At 42.9% G+C, this 22,392-nt stretch overlaps 1 protein-coding gene across 1 annotated transcript in view; it reads right to left on the reverse strand.

The window, feature by feature from the left end:
- veph1 (ventricular zone expressed PH domain-containing 1) overlaps positions 1-22,392 on the reverse strand; it is a 451,519-nt gene that overhangs the window by 106,751 nt on the left and 322,376 nt on the right. The window contains exon 10 of the mRNA XM_070883555.1: positions 10,915-11,306. Coding sequence (XP_070739656.1) covers positions 10,915-11,306 — 392 coding nt within the window. The remainder of the gene's footprint in view (positions 1-10,914; positions 11,307-22,392) is intronic.

Here is a 22,392-nt window from a genome sequence, read left to right on the forward strand (position 1 = left end):
ATGGATTAACCTATGTTCCACAAAATTCTTCACTGGAAACAATGCAGAATACAAGCCTGCTCCACACCAGTCCATAGATGATCAGAATGTTTAAATTTGTATAAAGCAATTCGAGACTTACTTCATTCAAACATAACTTTCTCACTCAGGCAAATCAATTCTTAGGTTAGAACAAAATGTGTTGCTTATTTTCCTGCATTGTTTTACCTATTTTTCACATAAAAGGCAATTTATTAAAAATATACTCAATCGTGCTTTGTTTTCATATTGAAACAATGAATTTGTACCATTTTCAAGATCCACAAAGACACATGACATCTTAGCTTCCAGTCAAAATCTCCCAGCACTCTCTTTCTTGCTTGACTATTGATTATTCCACAGATCTAGCCATTTTTTTATTACAGAGACACATAACTATCTGTGCTTATGGTGTTTGTAAGTGAAAAGTAAGTTCATGAATTGTATTATGGAGATATGATTGTAGAAAAGATATTATTGAGACAGAATCATTATATTTTCTCACTGTAGAGAATTCCTTCAGGCAGTTATAAAGAAGTGAAACTATCAAACTCTAGAAATCTCAGTTACTCTGATATCAAGTGACTTCAGGCCACATTGCACCTAAATATATGGGCATTGTTCTATGCTGCCGCATTACTGGTGTTAACTTTTATTTATATAGCGCCTTTAACGTAGTAAAATGTCCCAAGGCGCTTCACAACAATTTTACAACATGTTAGATATTGACCATTGACATATAAATGCCAGAAATTTTTATGGGAGCACAAAAGATCAAAGAAATCCGCACGTAGAAATGTTTAAGCTGAAAAGTGGCATGTCAGTATGTGTGAGTTTCCTTGCTAAAAATCAGCAACAGGCTGCTGCAGTTACACAGGAAAACATTCCTGGTCAATAGATATGTTTATGGTGGGCCTGTGCCTACTCCAGAAATAGGCCCAGTTACACAATCTTGGGGAAAGATTTGTCAAGGTTCCCTTTAATGTTTAACAGTTAATTTGTGGGGGTTTTGTGCCCTTACAAAAGAGGGCACTTGAATTAATGTTCTACCAAAATAGTTGTAGAGCTGTTCAGTTGGGAATGGCTTAGCCAGTCACGTGATGTTCACAAGACTCAATAAAACCCCAACCAGTTGGGTTCAGGGGATCCACGATGAGGCAGATGGTTGTGATCCTGGTGGATGAACTGATAATGTGCAGTGTGACTGTTAAACCTATTGCTAATAAACCAGCTAGTTCTTAATAAAAAAAACATTTTTTAAATCCTGGGGTAGCGCAATGCAGGCAGAGACCGAATGTAGCTAGTCTCTGTTCCCACTTCCTCTTTATTACTTTTGGGAATGGAGCCTTCCCCAGGTGCAACAAAGAGGAAAATCGACCTTATGCAGATCTCTGCAAAAAGTATAGAAAAACTAATAGAAGTTTTGTGATTGTCAATATGTCCAGCAGAAAGTAAACGTGCCCAATTGCAGAGTTCACTCGAAGATTGGGCATCGAGAGCATCACATACCTGTCTCCTTGGCCTGCAGTGGCTGGCCTGGCACTGAAGTACATGCAGCTAGGCACATAGCGATACTGGGCTTCAGTGACTCCTTAATGGAGCTGTGCACAGCAAAGTGGTTTATTCCTGAAATATTTCCTCTGGGTGGCTAGAAAGACCACGTGACATAGAAGTTGAAGGCAATGGTAACCTTCACTACCACTGCTAGTGCTGTGCAGATGGTACACTATCCTTGCAGGTTTTCTTGGACCAGATGGCACGGCATCCTTGTTAATCCTCTACTGTTTCTCCATCTGGTAACTGATTCTTTCGTATGTAAACCTGCTGCCAGAGGTAGTACTTGCTACAAGGTGTAGTGATATGCTCCTCCTGTACCATGTGGGAACTCAGGGACACTTGTGTGAAAAGTGTATCCGCCTCCATCTCCTGACGGACCGTGTTGCGGAATTGGAGCTGAGGGTGGATTCACTCTGGAGCATCCACGATGCTGAGAATGACACAAGTGGCATGTGTAGTGAGTTGGTCTTATCGCATGAGAAGGATCCACAGCCAGCTAGGGAATGGAAGACCAGCAGGAAGAGTAGTACAAAGATGGTAGTGCAGGGATCGCATCTGGTCATCCCCCTGCAAAACAGATACACTGCTTTGAGTGCTGTTGAGGGAGATGACTCATCAGGGAGAGCAGCAGCAGCCAAGTTCATGGCACCATGGCTGGCTCTGATGTACAGGAGGGCATGAAAAAGAGTGGGAGAGCGATAGTGATAGGGGATTCAATCATAAGGGGAATAGATAGGCGTTTCTGCGGCCGCAATCAAGACTCCAGGATGGTATGTTGCCTTCCTGGTGCAAGGGTCAAGGATGTCTCCGAGCGAGTGCAGAACATTCTAAAAAGGGAGGGAGAACAGCCAGTTGTCGTGGTGCACATTGGTACCAACGACATAGGTAAAAAAAAGGGATGAGGTCCTACGAGACGAATTTAAGGAGCTAGGAGCTAAATTAAAAAGTAGGACCTCAAAAGTAGTAATCTCAGGATTGCTACCAGTGCCACGTGCTAGTCAGAGTAGGAATCGCAGGATAGCACAGATGAATACGTGGCTTGAGAAGTGGTGCAGCAGGGAGGGATTCAAATTCGTGGGGCATTGGAATAGGTTCTGGGACCAGTACAAACTGGACGGTCTGCACTTGGGCAGGACCAGAACCAATGTCCAAGGGGGAGTGTTTTCTAATGCTGTTGGTGAGGAGTTAAACTAATATGGCAGGGGGATGGGAACCAATACAGGGAGACAAAGGGAAACAAAAAGGAGACAAAAACAAAAGACAGAAAAGAGATGAGTAAAAGTGGAGGGCAGAGAATCCAAAGGCAAGAAACAAAAAGGGCCACTGAATATAAAAGGGCTGCAGAAGGGGTCAAAACTAAAAATCATGGTTTAAAAACTAGGATGAAAACACTCTACCTAAATGCACACAGCATTCGAAATAAAGTAAATGAGTTGACGGCACAAATCATTACAAATGGGTATGATTTGGTGGTCATTACAGAAACATGGTTGCAAGGTGGCCAAGACTGGGAATTAAACATACAGGGGTATCTGACGATTCAGAAAGATAGGCAAGAAGGGAAAGGAGGTGGGGTAGCTCTGTTAATAAAAGATGATATCAGGGCAGTTGTGAGGGATGATATTGGCTCCAATGAACAAAATGTTGAATCATTGTGGGTGGAGATTAGAGATAGTAAGGGGAAAAAGTCACTGGTCGGCGTAGTTTATAGGCCCCCAAATAATAACTTCACGGTGGGGCGGGCAATAATCAAGGAAATAATGGAGGCATGTGAAAAAGGAACGGCAGTAATCATGGGGGATTTTAACCTACATATCGATTGGTCAAATCAAATCGCACGGGGTAGCCTGGAGGAGGAATTCATAGAATGCATACAAGATTGTTTCTCAAGTATGTAACAGAACCTACAAGGGAGCAAGCCATCTTAGATCTGGTCCTGTGTATTGAGACAGGAAAAATAAACGATCTCCTCGTAAAAGATCCTCTCGGAATGAGTGATCACAATATGGTTGAATTTGTAATACAGATTGAGGATGAGGAAGTTGTGTCAGAAACGAGTGTACTATGCTTAAACAAAGGGGATTACAGTGGGATGAGGGCAGAGTTGGCTAAAGTAGACTGGAAACAAGAACTAAACGGTGGCACAATTGAGGAACAGTGGAGGACTTTTAAGGAGCTCTTTCATAGTGCGCAACAAAAATATATTTCAGTGAAAAAGAAGGGCGGCAAGAGAAGGGATAACCAGCCGTGGATAACCAAGGAAATAAAGGAAAGTATCAAATCAAAGACCAATGCGTATAATGTGGCCAAGGTTAGTGGGAAACTAGAGGATTGGGAACATTTTAAGCAACAGCAAAGAATGACTAAAAAAGCAATAAAGAAAGGGAAGATAGATTACGAAAGTAAACTTGCGCAAAACATAAAAACAGATAGTAAAAGCTTTTACAGATATATAAAACGGAAAAGAGTGACTAAAGTAAATGTTGGTCCCTTAGAAGATGAAAAGGGGGATTTAATAATGGGAAATGTGGAAATGGCTGAGACCTTAAACAATTATTTTGCTTCCGTCTTCACAGTGGAAGACACAAAAACCATGCCAAAATTTGCAGGCCACAGGAATGTGGGAAGGGAGGACCTTGAGACAATCACTATCAATAGGGGGGTAGTGCTGGACAGGCTAATGGGACTCAAGGTAGACAAGTCCCCTGGTCCTGATGAAATGCTTCCCAGGGTATTAAAAAGAGATGGCGGAAGTTATAGCAGATGCATTCGTTATAATCTACCAAAATTCTCTGGACTCTGGGGAGGTACTAGCGGATTGGAAAGCAGTTAATGTAACGCCTCTGTTTAAAAAAGGGGGCAGGCAAAAGGCAGGTAACTATAGGCTGGTTAGTTTAACATCTGTAGTGGGGAAAATGCTTGAAACTATCATTAAGGAAGAAATAGCGGAACATCTAGATAGGAATAGTGCAATCAAGCAGACGCAGCATGGATTCATGAAAGGGAAATCATGTTTAACTAACTTACTGGAATTCTTTGAGGATATAACGAGCATGGTGGATAGAGGTGTACCGATGGATGTGGTGTATTTAGATTTCCAAAAGGCATTCGATAAGGTGCCACACAAAAGCTGACTGCAGAAGATAAAGGTACGCGGAGTCAGAGGAAATGTATTAGCATGGATAGAGAATTGGCTGGCGAACAGAAAGCAGAGAGTCAGGATAAATGAGTCCTTTTCTGGTTGGAAATCAGTGGTTAGTGGTGTGCCACAGGGATCAGTGCTGGGACCACAACTGTTTACAATATACATAGATGACCTAGAAGAGGGGACAGAGTGTAGTGCAACAAAATTTGCAGATGACACTAAGATTCGTGGGAAAGCGGGTTGTGTAGAGGACTGAGAGAGGCTGCAAGGAGATTTGGATAGGTTAAGCGAATGGGCTAAGGTTTGGCAGATGGAATACAATGTCGGAAAGTGTGAGGTCATCCACCTTGGGAAAAAAAACAGTAAAAGGGAATATTATTTGAATGGGGAGAAATTACAACATGCTGTGGTGCAGAGGGACCTGGGGGTCCTTGTGCATGAATCCCAAAAGGTTAGTTTGCAGGTGCAGCAGGTAATCAGGAAGGCAAATGGAATGTTGGCCTTCATTGCGAGAGGGATGGAGTACAAAAACAGGGAGGTCTTGCTGCAACTGTATAAGGTATTGGTAAGGCCGCACCTGGAGTACTGCGTGCAGTTTTGGTCACCTTACTTGAGGAAGGATATACTAGCTTTGGAAGGGGTACAAAGACGTTTCACTAGGCTGATTCCAGAAATGAGGGGGTTACCTTATGATGATAGATTGAGTAGACTGGGTCTTTACTCCTTGGAGTTCAGAAGGATGAGGGGTGATCTTATAAAAACATTTAAAATCATGAAAGGGATAGACAAGATAGAGGCAGAGAGGTTGTTTCCATTGGTAGGGGAGACTAGAACTAGGGGGCACAGCCTCAAAATACGGAGGAGCCAATTTAAAACCGAGTTGAGAAATAATTTCTTCTCCCAGAGGGTTGTGAATCTGTGGAATTCTCTGCCCAAGGAAGCAGTTGAGGCTAGCTCATTGAATGTTTTCAAGTCAAAGATAGATAGATTTTTAACCAATCGGGGAATTAAGGGTTACGGGGAGAGGGCGGGTAAGTGGAGCTGAGTCCACGACCAGATCAGCCATGATCTTATTGAATGGCGGAGCAGGCTCGAGGGGCTAGATGGCCTACTCCTGTTCCTAATTCTTATGTTCTTATGTGTGCACCATTATGTCCTCTGTAAATTCTGAGGTACCTTCTCCTCTTGTTTCTGGTTTTCAAGATATCCAGCAATAGTCAGTATGTGTGTGCGCCTGGGGCTGAAAATTCCATTGTACACAGAATTACATATATAGAATTTATAACACAGGAAGAGACCAATGACCCACCTGGTATTTGCTCCACACAAGCCTCTTCCTACTCAATTTACTTTATTTGCTATTCACTTGTCACTGCCATGGTAAAACATGAAAAATTTTACCTTTTATTAAGGTCACTAATTCCTGCAATTTGAAAAAATATATAGTGGCCTCTCATACTGTTGTTAGTTGGGGAAAGGAATAATGTTCCTAGCTCTGTCAAACAATTCATCAGTCACCTGCTTAATAAATCTGTACACGACAGATTGACTGATGTTCCCTGTGACTGCTTGGAATGAGCCACGTGCTCTGCCTGCTCTGGAGTTTGGGAGCGGGTCTACCGCCTCTCTGGTGAAACTTAGCCATGCATGCACGGTTCCTTCAACAAGTCCAATTCTGCCTTTGCTTATATACATGGCTGGTTACAATCCTTCTCTGCTGTAATCAGATGTGTTTTGCAACCTTAGTTCTTCCTTCTCATCTTCTTTCAAACAGCCGAAATATATATTCCATACAAACATCTATTGTCCCAATTAGTAGGTTATTAGTGCAAAATTGGCAGATTAAAACTGGAGGCACAAATCCACTTCAATCACCTCAAAAAAGCAAAAAGAATGCTCAACGCAATCAGTTAAAAATAAGACTTGCAAAGCTGATAGTCGTTACAGGTTGTCCCTAAAATAAGTTTATCACTGCCTTGAAACCATGGGCGCCCAATTTATGAGGAAATAAAGATCATATTACAGTCTCCGAATTAAAGGCTGGAAAGTAGCATTCTAATATCATTCCTGTCGTAATAATATGTTGAAATGAAGTACCTCCCTATTTCTGGTGGATTTCTGCTGCAGGTGTATATCCATCAAGAATGTGTAAAGTGAGCAAACATCCAATATAAGCTGGGTACATATTGATTATGCCACTTTATGGGGTATAATTGACATGAACATCCACCTTTTCATCTCCACTCAGGCTCTCCTCTCATGACTCTTGCTTAGATGAGTTCCAAAGTTCTCTCGATTCAAGAACCGTTCCTTTAGATTCGAAAATTGCACAGGTCACACTGCTATTTAAGAAAGGTGTGAGAGGGAATCCATTGAATTATAAACCAGTTAGCCTAACATCTGCTGTCAGGAAATTACTAGAGTATATAATTAAGGACTGAACATCTTGAAATATTTTAGCTGATCAGTGAGCCAATGTGGATTTGTAAAAGGTAGATTGGGTCTAACGAACCTGATTGAATTTTTTAAAGAGGTGACTAAAATAGTTGACAGGGGAATGTCTATGGATGTTATTTATATAGACTTCCAGAAGGCATTCGATAAAGTCCCTCATAAGAGATTGTGAGCTAAAGTTGAAGCTCATGGAATTGAAGGCAAATTATTGACCTGGTTAGGAAATTGGCTGAGCGGCAGGAGACAGGAATGTAGGGATAGTGGGCAAGTACTCTAATTGGCAGGATGTGGCTAGTGATGCCCTGCAAGGATCTGTGTTGGGCCTCAATTATTCATCATATTTATTAAAGACTTAGATGATGGGATAGAGAGGCACATGCAATTTTGCTGATGACACAAAAATAGGTGGCATTGTAAGTAGTGTAGATGGAAACATAAAATTACAAAGGGATATCAATAGATTAAGAGAACGGGCAAAACTATGGCAAATGGATTTCAATATAGGCAAATGTGAGGTCATCCACTTTGGACCTAAAAAGAATAGATCAGAGTACTTTCTAAATGGTGAAAAGCTAGAAACAGTGGAGGTCCAAAGAGATTTAGGGGTCCATGTCCATGTACATAGATCATTAAAATGTCAGGGACAGGAACAGAAAATCACCAAAAGACTAACGGAATGCTGGTCTTTATATCTAAAGGAGTAGAATACAAGGGGGTAGAAGTAATGCTACAGCTATACAAAGCCCCAGTTAGACCATATTGGAGTGCCCAGTTCTGGGCACTACACCTTAGGAATGATATATTGGCCTTGGAGGGAGTATAAAGATCTACCAGACAGATACCTGGACTGCAAGGGTTAAATTACGAGGAGAGATTACACAAACTAGGGTTATATTCTCTGAAATTTAGAAGTGAAGGGGTGATTTCCTCGAAGTTTTCAAGATATTAAGGGGAACTGATAGAATAGATAGAGCAAAACTATGTCCACTAGTTGGGATGTCTAGGACTTGGGGACATTGTCTAAAAACTAGAGCCAGTCCTTTCATGAGTGAAGTTAGGAAACACTTCTACATGCAAAGGGTGGTAGTAGTTTGGAACTCTCCTCTGCAAATGACAGTGGATGCTAAATTAATTGTTAATTTTGAATCTGAGATTGACAGATTTTTGTTAACCAAAGGTATCAAGGGACACGGGGCAAAGGTGAGTATATGGAGTTAGGTCACAGATCAGCCATGATCTCATTGAATGGTGGAACAGGCTCGGGGGCAGAAAGGAACATAGGAACAGGAGTGGACCAGTCAAGAACTCCCTGAAGAGCCCAAATTGGATCTCTTCAAGGCAAAAATGTGTTTTTTTGGCAAGAATCTGTTCCAACAGCAAAAAACTCAATTACAACAGATGTCAACTATCATATGGTGCTTATTTTGATATGGTGCAGAGTTCATGCAGAGCATACAGTTTATTTGACAGTTGCAGTTAATCAAACATAAACGGAGTCCAGGCACATATTATTCACAGCAAAATGAAAGGACATCCTAGATCAGAAATTTCTGATCAGGAATTAAACACCATTCTTCCTGAGGACCGGAGACACAAAGCCTGAGTCAATAGTGGGAGAGGGAAGGGCAACTGGCAAAAGGACAGTTTAACAAGTTGCTCAGAATGGTTTGCTTTTAATTTTTAACACTATTTTCTCCTCTCTTTAAGCCCCCTGTCTAGTGATATACACCATTTGATGATTGGAAGAATGGACTGATAATTGACTGTCTAGGAGATATAGAAGGCTAAACAAGTGAACTATTTTTCTCTCCCTTCCTGTGGAGAAATGTTAATCCTGTGCCTGGCAATATCAGGAGCTTACCTGTGTGGAATAATGGGTGAACACTTGTATTCTACCACTATAATGAGCAGTAGGTGAAAGTTTGCAAATGAATCACACAGCAGGTTTGTCAATTAAAATCTATTTCTTGCAATAAGTATGATCTTTAAAAATAAATAATCAAACCTGCTCTCTTTAAACAATTACAATTCTATTAGTCCTTAATCACCTGCATATTAACAGTCCTAACTAAATTGGCTACAATAAGAAGGATTCCATCATAAACATGTGCTTTGATTCTGAGCCAATAGATTGACATTGGGCATGAGCCCAATACCACCATGACAAATACAACGATAAGTCTTCCCTCACCGAGAGGAAAGCACCACTAATAGAAAACAAGTGTCCGTTAGTGTTTCCTTGTTTGAAATATATTAAGAATTAATCATCTTAGTTTGTCCTCTTATAAAGAAAGAACTTACATATTTATAGTGCCTTTCACATCCACTTAGTCACAAAATGCTTTACAGTCAATTAATTTTGAAGTGAAGTCACTATCATTTTGTGGGCAAATACGGCAACCAATTTGCACGCAGCCAGGCGCCATACATAGCAATGAGATGAATGTCCAATTAATCTGTTTTGGTGGTATTTTTTTTGTGGAATAAATGTTGGCCAGTATATTGGTAGAAATCACCTGATGTTCTTCAAATAGTACCATGACATTTCCTTAGCCCAATTCAGAGGCTAGATGGGAACAAGGCACCATAGTGAATTGTCAGCCGAGTCCTGGATGAGGCTTGAACCTACAACTTTCTGACATAGAGCAAAAGTGCCTTCACTGAGCCAAGACTGACACTTGGAGCATCATATACCATTTTGGGTCACTAATTAACAATAGGTGGAGCAGATTACAGGACAAATGAAAACAAAATCATCATAAATCACTGGGTCACTTAAACCAGAACCAAAAACAAATAAAATATTTGCAAATGAAACAGCTTGCAAAATGCAAATGCTCCTCCTCACATTAAAACTATGGGCCAATGTCAGCACACACTCACCCCCCTCTCGATTGCCTTGCCCCCACCCCCTCCTCCTGGACTTACCATAGGCACTTGGCCAGCATTCACTATCCCTCACGTGACTAACAGCTGCCTCAAAGGCTGTGACTGAGCCCTGCCATTTTCCGGTAACATACAAGGCCGACGTAACAATTTGCCGTGGTCCTGATGCTGGGCTCTTTCGGTGTGTGCTGCACCTGGACTGTGCCCCACTTTGCGTGATCCAATTTCTGGGCAACAATATCCAGTTCAAATCACACGAGGGCCCTATTGTTATGGTTTTGGTTTATACCATCGTATGATTAGATACTGGCAGCAATGGACATCCTAAAGGCAGATACAGGAACCATTTACAGGAGTAACCAGCAGCACTGAACCCAAGAGAATAGGGACAGACCTAACATTTATTCACTTGTCTTGTTAATTTTATGCTATGGTCCTCGCATTTTGCAATGAGCGTAAAATTAAATAGCCTGTCTGAATAAACATTATTGATGACTTTCATAATTTTCAGAACCAGAACCCTAGGGCTGATATCATTTTAAATAGATAAAGTTAGGTAATTAATATCTGCAAAGATTTCAAAAGGCAACCATTAATGCACTATTGAATTGTGTGTGATGCAAAGGAAGAGAAATTGATGATTTGCATTTGTATTACGCCTCATCATGTCTCAGGGCACTTACTCCAAAGGACAGCATCCCTGATAATGCAGCACACCTTCAGCATTGGAAAGTCAGCTCAAGTCTTGGATTGATATTTGAACTGACTACTGCCAATCGAGATACAGGAATACCACCATATGTGTTATGCTCACTTATATATGATTAAAAGAGTTTGTTATTTCATTGGCTTACCTTCAATCATACATTGATCTGGGACGGGGATTCGCTTCACCATTTCAGAAAAAAATGCTTTGACTTCATCGATATTTTCTTTCAAATGCAGATAGAGTTGATCCTGTGCTTCTATGTTACATGTCAGACTTTCTGTACTACTTCCCTTACAGTCATCATTGATGATATCACAGGAATTTTTTGATTCTTTTGGAGTAATATCAAAGTGAGAAAGAGAAAGCAACTGGTGTTTATGTTCATCAAGTTCTTGACCCAAAGGTTGTTTAACACTCCCTTCACTGAGTGATCTGTCTGAAAATGTGATGTCTGTTGTAATGTCTCCATTTTCTCCCTCATCGTTTTCAGAGCTTATTGACTTTGTATGCATTGCATGAAGAGCAAGACTTTTTGACCTGCCATTTTAAAAGAGATTTTAAAAAGCATTTACCTTAACATGAAAACTTTACAAGTAAAACTTCAAAATATAAAAGACACAGGGCTAAAATTTCAAGTTTTAGGGATTTCATCCATTTTCAGGCTATAATCGTGGCGAAATTTTGTTTTTACCGCTGGGTTACCGTTACCGCCAGAGCTCGCAAAATTTGGCAAACGGTCAAAAACGTTAGCGATAGCGATAAATTGGACATTGCACAACTGAATTTGTGCACCCGAACCGAAATTTGCAAGCGAAAAAAAAATTGTACCTTCTGCGCATGCGCAAATTTTTTTTTTTTGCAGTCAGCTGTCAGGGAGTGCCCACGCATGTGCAGTACACCCAGGGCTGAATCAGCCATTTTTAGATTTAATTCACGATGGAAGTAGATGGAAGCACGCAGAGAGCCAGAAAGTTCAGCAGTGAGGCAAACGAGGCTCTTGTCACTGCTCTTGAAAGGAGATGGGGGGATTTAAACAGGAGGGGTGCAAGTAGACCCCTTCCAATGGTTTTTTGTAGAATTTGGACCAGCATATCTGAGGAGGTCTCCTATACCGTCGTCATCCGAAGGACCCACACCCAGTGCCACAGGAGGTATAATGACCTTTGCAGGGTCGTCAGAGTAAGTAATATTTTCATTGATGCACTTCTTCATTACTTAAATTATAAATCTGACACACTATTTGTTCTCATGCTGTTGTTATAGGTAGGCTTAGTGTTGCACCTAATTTGCCATGAATGATCTTTGCACATTATTAAGATTGCTTTCTGAGATCTTAAAAGATGTTTCTGCACTTCGATGTCTTCCTCATGAACCACGTGCAATTCCAGGGCCATTAAACAGAGGACTGTAATAAATGTACACAGTATGGTATAAGTATTTTGGTGGCTGTGTGTGCCACAAGAGCAGATGGGCCCTCTGGTAACCATTCCCACTGTCACCTTTGCAGGAAAATATGTCCCACAATGGCCGAGAGCAGCGGCAGACAAGCGGCGGTGCACCCAGAGCAATGTCTCTGACAGACATCGAGGAAAGAGTGACAGGTCCGATCGGGGTCTCAGGGAGGGCAACTGCTCATGGGGCTGCCCTGTAGTCTATGGACTAGGGTTGGGGCAATATCATACAGTGTCTCTGGACTGTATATAATGGAGTAGTGGCGGTCCTTCAAATGAGCCTGTGCTATGTGACCTTACCCATGTCACCCTGCCCCCTCCCTTGCTGCTAACCACTTGTCTGTTGTTTTCTATTTCCAGATGAGAAGTCGCATGTGCCAAATCCTTCAATGGAAGCCTCCACCTCAGGCCATCATGTGGGGGGGGCGGGGGGAGGGGGGGATAGGAGGAAGAGGATGATGGTGAGGAATTTGAAGGGGAGGAGCGGACGGAGCAGCCTACCCCGGGGATGGGGGGGTGGGGGGGGGCTGATGCAATCGGCACGTCTTTTTTCTCCGCAGAGCACCTCGCCCGAGGATGAAACATTCTCGGGCTTTCATCCATCCGAGGCCCCGAGTACTAGTACGAGTGGCGTGCAGCAACACACTCCCGGGATTGAATCCCGTATGCCGTCACTCCGGAGGGTGAGTCGTCAAAGCAGGTCTGCTGACAGACAGGCTGACGCACAACTGGACATGGTGGGACTGTCCAGGGAGAGCGTCCAGCTCACCCGACAGCACCTCGAGGTATTGGGTATGATTCTCGCAAGCATCGCGACACTATCTGTGAACATGGCGGAGGTTGGGTCGCAGATTGTCCGTGCCAGCCAAGAAACCTGCCTACCTGCAATTGATGGCCTCCTTCTGTGACACTGCAGTCCCCAATATCACACCCAGACCCACATCATCTGTGAGTGGTGACGTCGATCAAGAGGCTCGCCAGTCAGAAGCCGGGCCTTCCAAACCCTTTCTCCGGGGGATCCACACATGGTGTCTTCATTGTCTCTCCCCCAATACAGGACTCTGGCCACCGTGCTGCACGAACTCTTAGTGCCAAGTTGGGTAGGGTCATGATGTGAGGGAGGGGGCTGAGAGGGAGGGTGGTTAGGGTGAGGGGGCGGAAGAGCCGGAGGTAAAAGACATTTGGTGCAGGGGTTGATGTTCTGTTGTTGATTGTTGTTGTTATTTTATAAAAGTTTAAAAAGTTTACAAATTCTGTTCAAGTTCAAATTTTATTTAAAGTTTCAAAATCATGTTTAACAAGTTTATAATGCTTATTAAATGTTTTTGTTCACTTTAACCATTCCTGTTAGTGTCTTATTTGCAGAATAATAGTGGGAATAGTCAACATGGTGGGATACAGTGGCCAGGCAACGGTTCACTCTGCAAGCAAAGCATTGAATTATGAGATGCAGACGTAAGGTTTTTGCAATGGTGAAAGCTGCATGAGGCCTCCCCTGTGGTGGTGACTGTTATGTCTGCAATTACCATCGAATAACTCCACGAGGCCTTGTACTGTGAGTAAGAGCTGTGTGACTTCAGTCCATTTAATACAACTGTAAAGTGAGGGGCAGCATGGCTGACCACCTTTTATATGCCCCTGCACACCTGAGCAGGTAACCCCTGGGGCCTCCAACAGCAGCGCCCTCAGGTGGCACATCGTACAGTTACGTAGTGAATACAAAGAGTTTGCATACATGACAGTGGTGGCATGGGATCTGTTATGTATTTAACCCCTTGTAACCTGCATCACACCTGTCCACCAGAGGGCCTACCTGTTGGAGCCTCAAGGGATCTCAGCCTCCCTTGGGAGTACAGTATATAAACAGGCCTCCCATGAGGTACCTGCACTCTGGAACTACAATAAATTAGGAACTAAGGTCACACTTGCTCATTACACACAGTACTCGGTCTGACCATTTATTATGAGTATAACAGGATCCTCGCCAGGCTCCTCTTCCTCTCCTCTCTCCTGAGGTGGTCCTGCAGTCCCCATTCGCAAATCCTATCCCCTCATGATGGCTAAGTTGAGTAGCATGCAGCACAACACAATGAACTCAGAGACCTGCTGAGGGAAATATTGCAGGCAGCCTCCAGAGTGGTCCAGGCATCAGAAGCACTGCTTGAGCACTCCAATTGGCTGTTCGACAATGTTGTGTGTGGCTAAATGGCTCTCAATATAGCGATGCTCGGCTTCTGTCTGAGAGTTCCGGAGGAGGGTCATGAGTCACGTGACGAGGTCATAACCTTTGTCCCTCAGCATCCAGCTCTGGCCTTGTGGTTGATACTTGAACAGGCTTGAGGCACTGCTCTCATGCAAGATGAAAGCATCATGGATGCTCCCTGGATGTTGGGCATTGACTGCCATGATGCGCTGAGTATGGTCACAGATGATCTGTACGTTCATGGAGTGGAATCCCTTTCAGTTTCAGTAAACCTCTACATTCTGTAAAGGTGCCAGCAATTCGTCCAAAACCTACAGCCCTCTCATTCTGGGCCTCCTTGGTCATTGGGAAGTTTATGAAGTCCATCCTGCATGCGTACAGTGCAATAGTCACTTGGCGAGTGCAGCAATACTGCGAGATGGAGCATATGTCTCCCGCTGATGCCTGAAAGGAGCTGGAGGCTTAGAAGGCAAGTGCCGCAGTCACCTTCACCTCGACGGGCAGTGCAGTCCTGTTGCTGCTGCTAAGCTGTGGGTCTGGCAGTGTGACCACCTCTTTTCGGAAGTGCAGCCTGCTAACGCACTGTGCCTCAGAGAGTTGCAGGTTTGAACAATGTTCCCTGTAAACTCATGGGACCTCTTTGATTACGCTCAAAATGATAAACAATATGCCTTCTTCCAGCTTGACGCTGCATAGAAAAAACAGACAGGAATAATGGATGACATAGTATAGCCCCCATTTTTTAAAATGTCCTTAAATATCCTTTAAAACGAACTATAAACTCACATAAAACTTCACAGTGTAAAATGCAGCCTTCTTCTCCAAATCCTTTTATGCACTGAACTTCTGCTCCGTTTTCAAGATGGCGCCATTAGCGCGGGTGCGCCCTGAGTCCGACTGATTTTTTCTGGCGGTTTCCCGGGCGGACGGTAAATCGGACGATATCACCGAATTTTCCGCCCGGGGCGACAGCGCAGCATTGCATCCCAATTGACGTCATCCAAACGGTGAAAACATCGGGCGGGCACCAAGTTCTAGCGCCGCCGCAAAACCACTGCTGAAATTTCCGCCCAGGCGAAAAACCGGTCGCAAACCTGTCAAAAATCTAGCCCACAGAATTTCTGGTTCATCAATTACCGATTTCTCAATAAACTAACAGTAATGACAACATAATCCTGGAAATCTATGGATCTTTTGGTGCATTCCTGCTATAACTTCTCAGGAATGTGCTGGAAATGCTGGGACTTGGATATGCAGACGCCAGCCCAACGATAGGATTTCCATGACTGAGCGGATATTTTCTGTTGCTTGGTTCTAGAATATTTGCAATTCAGCAATTTGCATTAAGAAAAAAATAAATGGGAATGGGATGGGGTTGTGTAGTTGTTGTGCTTTCTGTATTTGAATTGAACTCTACCCCTGTTCCTCCTTCAGTGTTACCAAGTTGGCATATACCCCATTCTTAGCTGGACATTGGTGAAAGATTGTTTTCTTGTATTATATTCACACATAACTTCTACTGATTGTAAACCGTTCTATTAACATTCTGGTGGTCAGACAGAGGTGAACTTTTCATCAAAAAAACGCAGGGTGTTTTCCAGTTTCCTGACCAACATGCTTCCCTCAACTACAAATACAAAATATTGCGAATGCTGGAATCTGAAACAAAAACAGAAAATGCTGGAAATACTCAGCAGGTCAGGCAGCAACTGTGGAGAGAGAAAGAGAGTTAACATTTCAGGTCTATGACCTTTTGTCAGACTGGAAAAAGTTAGAGATGTAACAGGTTTTTAAGCAAGTGTACGGGCAGGTAAATGGGGAGGGGAGGAAAGAACAAAAGGGAAGGTCTGTGATAAGGTGGAAGAGATTGAGGGGCAGAAATTGCCCCCCCCCCCGCCTGAAACGGGGCGCTCCCACCCTGTTTCGATGGTTTTTACCGCAGCTGCGGTTCAGGTCGCCTGTTGAGCGACATTTGGCTCTTTGTTTTTTTTCTCTCCGATCCGGAACTCGATCAGAATGGGGGCGGTGACTACACCTGAGGGGCAAAGACACGGCGGTGACAGCAACTGAGGGGACGTCATTACATCACCACGGCTCTCCCCTTCATTTAAAGAGGAGAGCTTCGGTGATTCTAAAACTTCGGGCCACTGGCCACCAGAGAGGGTTTCGGCCGAGCCAGCGGCCTGTCACCCAAGAGAGAGTGCCAGGCTGCCTGATGGCGACACGGCTGAACCTGGGGGCATATTTGTCAGGCAGCCATGCTGGCAGCAGCAGTGCATCCTCCCCCTTAAGGTAAGCCGCACCGCCACTGCAGAAGGCCACAGCCTCACTGGACCACCGGGTGACAGCTTGTTATAGCGGGCCGAAAATGTTCCCAGGGGCATGTTGCCGTCAGGGGGTTAGATCGGCAGTGCACATGGTGATGGCGTGCTTAAGACAGATCGGCAGCAATGCAGCTTAATGGGGGGGATCGAGGCACCGCCGGGAATACTCAGAATGGCAATTGGGCTATCAGCGGCCATTCCACCAAAATTCGGCGGCCATTCCACTCTACAGTGTGGCCGCCGATTTGTGGTGGTAACAGACCTTAAGGTGAGGGCAATTTTGGCCCCTAAGAGACAAAAGGGATGATGGTGCAAGGCAAAAGGAGATGGTAATGGGACGTTAAGAAACAAAAGATGAGTCTAGATAGGGTTTAAATGGAGATGGCAGAATCATCAACAGCTGCCGTGGGAAAGAGAAAAAAAAGAAAAAAAATGATAGCAGAGGTTATGGTTTGAAATTGTTGAAATCGATGTTGAGTCCCAAATGCTGTCAAGTGCCTAACCGAAAGATGAGGTGCTGTTCCTCATTTCTAGCATTTTCTGTTTTTGTTTCTTCCCTCAACTAATTGTACCAAAAGCAGATTTAATGGTTCATTGCTACTTGTGGAATTTTGCTTAACACAAAATGGCTTTCACAATTATCATCATTCAGAAATAGGAATTGCTAGACAAGAAATGTTCATGGCCCAGCTCGCCTTTTAACATCCTAGTAGTTGCGTGATAAACAATAATGGAGTTGTTGACGAATAATGACAATCCTATCAACCAGCGCTCTATTTCAAAAGTAATGTATTGTATGAACCGCTCTGAACCATTCTGATATAATAAGATGTTATATAAATCCAAGTATTATTTATTATCTGCAAAATTTGGGTTGATATTGCACATATATTGATACCTGCTCTGAGATGCACAAAGAGGCAAAGGTCTGTGAAGATAGTCAAATAATCGGAATGAAAGGGACAAAGAAAAGCTGGTTGACGTCAAAAGATACATGTCCTCTTGTTTCAGGTAAGTGCTTTAAATAAAGCTTATAAACCTTATGGACTGAATTGTCCTGTGATTTACCATAAAAACTATTTTAGCAGTCTTAATATGCAAATAATGCAGTTTCAAATATTTTCATAAGGTAATTTAAATCTTTGATAGAATTATATAAACCATTCTAATAGCTAGAGATCAACGACTTGCTCATCACCTCATGGTGACTCAAGGTGCCAGGTAGGGGTGTGAGTTGAGAGAAGTTTTGATTCCCATAGGTGATGAGAGTTTGCTAAATGAAATGTTTGTTAGTTTCTGCATCCAGTCCATTTTCTGCAATGCTAAAACTAGTTACCATGTTATAGTCAAACTAGTTACCATGTTATAGTCAAACTAGTTACCGTGTTATAGTCAAAACAAAAATGAAAAACACCTGTTGCAAGATAACCCGGCATCTGTATCTTTAGGTTATGAATCATGCAGTGCTCTTTTATTCCTCAGAAGCCTGACTTCATTTATGTATACATGCAGAAGGTAACTTGCCTTGACCCAATTAAATTAAAAAGCCGTACGAGTCGAATGGTACTATAATCATAGCTGGAAGTTTTAAAAGATTACATATTGCTTAGACTGTACCATGCTTCAGTGATTGTGAGTAGCTCTCTATGGTGGCAAACATTACAAAAAAGTCCTATTTTGCTTAACATATAGGCAATAGAGGAAGTATCGGGGCCGAAATTGCCCCTATCTGTAAGGCCTGTTGCTGCCTTAAAGCAGTGGCTATGGGTTGATGCAGACCGGCTGCCGAGTTGCCATGGAGGGGCCGCCATTTTGAACATTGCCCTCCTTTACTTTTGGAGCGGTGTAGGAGACCGCTCAGCCTGTTTTCCCACTGCTTCATGCACGCGTCGACCCCTTACCGACCCCTTTCCGAAATTGCCCCGTGGGAAATTTCCCCGTTCGTACACTGGCCCGTGGGAGCGGTACCGCCACCAGTTGGTGCCCCCGACAGCTTGTTCTGTCAGTACCCTTTCTGTGACTTGGTGGCCCGGTCACCCTTAAAGGGGAGGTGGCGTTGCCGGTGACGCCATGATTTTTATTGTCGGCCGACTACCAGGTCGGGCTGACAGTTATGATCGCGGGTTCAGCCGAGCTGGGTGCCAGGCCACTGTCCCAGTCAAAACCCTCACTGGTGGCCCAGTGTTTGCCACTAAAGTGGCTGCAGAGTTTGCAGCAGCCCTCCCCTTTAACTGATGGGGACGGACATTGTGACACGCCAGTGCTGATGACTTTCCGCGTCAGCCACTCCGACCCGCCCCCACTTCCGCCCTGCGAGTGATGGGCTACTCTGACCCGACCGCACCTGCCCCAATGATGGGACCACTTCCGCCCCACTCTAAAAAAAACCCCACAAAGTGCTGAATTTCTCCGGATTATCCGCCTCATGCATTGGGGTCAACAGAATACCTCCAGAGTGGTAGGTTTTTGCAACCATTGTGTGCTGATGTATCACAGCTAGGATCAATTCAGTGCAGAAAGTTTGGACTGGTGTTATTTACATTAAAATAACAGTGTTGGCAGACACTATAAAACAGAAAGCTTGAGATAATAAATACTGTACACAGGATAGTTCTGGTTCATTGGACTTAATATTCTTTTATTTGTAGTCCATAGGAATGTATGCGCTGCCTTTTATCCAGGGGTTGACAACAAAACAATATGAACAATCCCCTCAATCTTCCTCCCTAGAATTTCTCAGATGATGAACTCTTTACACCAACGCTATGATCATCATTCTGGTGTTGCCACAAATTGCACTGGTGACCACCTTTCTCAGATTACCTGCACCTGCGGAAAAATAGAAATGTATTTTATATGTATCAGGTGCCTGGCATGTTGCTTCCAAAGCTAAAAAAGAAATGAAAAAAACTTGCATTTGTATAGGATGTCCAAAAATGCTTCAATGAGTTACTTTTGAAGTATAGTCACTGTAAGAAAATATGGCAGCCAATTTACATACAGCAAGGTTTCACAAACAGCAATGAGAAAAATGAACAGCTAATCTGTTTTGGGTGATGTTGTTCGAGTGATAAATGAACTCCCCTGCTCTTCTTCGTGGCCTTGAACCCACAACCCTCTGACTCAGAAGTGTGAGTAGTACTAATGAGCCAAGTTAAGGGGATTATTAATTGGAGGTATGGGGAATGTTAGGAAAGAGTTTGTACAGCGAATAAAGGAAGGGGTAGTAACAGCAGGCCATTAATAACTGCTATTAAACAACACCCAGACTCACTGACACTCTCCATACTCCAGCCACACCCCTACACTCACTTCAATAGAATCCTGTTGTTTTTAGTGCTCCGGAAGTAAGCAGCCACTGAGACAGGGAGAGGAGTATTCATTGCTGTATGTCTCCAGGAGTAATAAGCATTTAAATGTGAAAGGAAATGCGATTTGCAAATTTTCTGTCAAATTATGAATGGTATGAAAATAATATTATTTGCATAAACTGCAGAAACAATTGTTATAAAACATTTTAGATTCTCATGTCTCAAAAGACTAATTAAGAAAATGAAATATGTATACATGTGTAAATAAATATTATAAATTGCCATACCTTTTTTCAGCATAAAAAATCACAAAGATCTTAAATGTAGTGCATCGTCAGCATAGTTCTTTCTGTGAGTGAGATTTTTCTTTGCCGTTGTCTCCTTAAACATTAATTTTAAATTACTCTTTTTCTGAACAGTCTCAATTTTTCAGTGATGATTTACATGGGTAGTACTTGAGCCAGACAGCATATATACCAAAGTATGACCATGTATAGATATATACTCATCGTTCTTGATTGTTACAGTGTACTACATACAGGGATATCACAATGATACCCAAACACATTCAGGAGAAGCAACAATGGATGATGGTATGCATCTGGTGACTACAAGATCTTTGTACTATGAACCTTCATCCGTCTGGAATTGCTGCCCTCCAGCAAGTCAACAATCAATGCTAAGCAATGTTATCTTATTGTGCAAAATGCAATGAGCAACAAAATATCCACAGTTTTTGTTGGATTGTATTGCTATATACCTCGGGCTTGATTTATTCTCCCCCTATGTTCCTGTAAATAACAATATTCTCTATTGGTTTGATGGGGATTGTGCCAGTTATATTCTGGCAGAATAGTGAATGGGAGGCTCAAATACCCCCTTATTCACCCCCTTATTTTCCAAGGAGTATGTGGCCTCTTTATTTTTCCTACCAAAATGTACCACCTTAAACTTTTCTATATTGAAGTTCATTTGCCAATGATATGCCCATTCTGGAAGTTTATTAATGTCTTCCCTTATTTTGACGCAGTCCTCCTCTTTATAAACTACAACCCCCAAATTGGTGTCATCTGCAAATTTTTAAATTATACTACCGATTCCAGTATATAGGGTCGATTTCCACATGTAGGTGTTAGCCTTGGCTCAGTGGTAGAACACTCATCGCTGAGTCAGAGGTCGTAGGTTCAAGGCCCACTCCAGAGACTAAATCACATAATCTAGGTTGACACTACAATGCTATACTGAAAGGAATGTTGCACTGTCAGATGTGCAATCAGGTGAAATATTTATCCCAGACCCAATATGCCCTCTCAAGATCACATGGCGCTTTTTGAACAAGGGAGTTCATCCAGTATCCTGCCTAATATCTATGCCTCAACCAACATCAGTAAAACATTAATTCATCTCATTGCTGTTGATGGGACCTTGCACAGATTGGCAACTGTGTTTCCATACATTATAAAAATGACAACACTTCAAAAGTACTTCATTGGCTGTGAAGCACTTTGGGACATCCTGAGCTCGAAAAGGCACTAGGTAAATGCATGTTCTTCTATGCTGATCATATCAAACTGAACCTCTCCACTACTTCTCTCGGCAGCCAGTCATGGATGAGCTGAAAGTTATTCCAGCTAAACACAGAGAACGTCAAAGGCATTATCTTCGGTCACCAACATAAACTCTGTATCCTTGCCATTGACAATTAATGTTGGATTAGCCCCTAGCCACTGGTACAAGCTAAACAATACTGTTTACAACCTCAGTGTTCTATTTGGCCCTGAACTCTTTGTCTGACCCCATATCCACTCCATCACAAAGACTGAGTACCTATCTGGAACTTAGCAGTTCTTTCGAAAGTTCATTGACTTGAAATGCTAACTCTGTTCCTCTCTCCACAGATGCTGCCTACCCTGTTGCATATTTCCAGCATTTTATGTTTTTGTTTCAGATTTCCAGCATCCACAGTACTTTGCTTTTGCTTACCTATCTCTTTAACTTCCACCCCTAGCTCAGCCCATTTGTGGTAAAATTGTAAGCTTTATCTTTGTCACCTCCAGACTCAAAACTTTCAACGTTCTCCATGACAATCTGCCATTCTGCCATTCTCCATCCTCTAAGTTTCAGCTCATCCAAAACTCTTCTGCCTGTATCCTATCTTGTACCAAGTCCCACTCATCCCCCCTGTTTTCATTGGTTTATATTGGCTGCTGGACCCCAACGTCTCACATTTGAAATTCTCATTCTTATGTTTAAATCCCTCCATGGCCTTGTCCTTCCCTATCTCTGTGATTTCCTCCTATGTTACAACAACCACCCCCAACCTCCTCCCTCCCC

The sequence above is a fragment of the Pristiophorus japonicus genome, chromosome 6 (genome assembly GCF_044704955.1).
Source record: "Pristiophorus japonicus isolate sPriJap1 chromosome 6, sPriJap1.hap1, whole genome shotgun sequence".
In the NCBI taxonomy this organism is placed as follows: Eukaryota; Metazoa; Chordata; class Chondrichthyes; family Pristiophoridae; genus Pristiophorus; species Pristiophorus japonicus.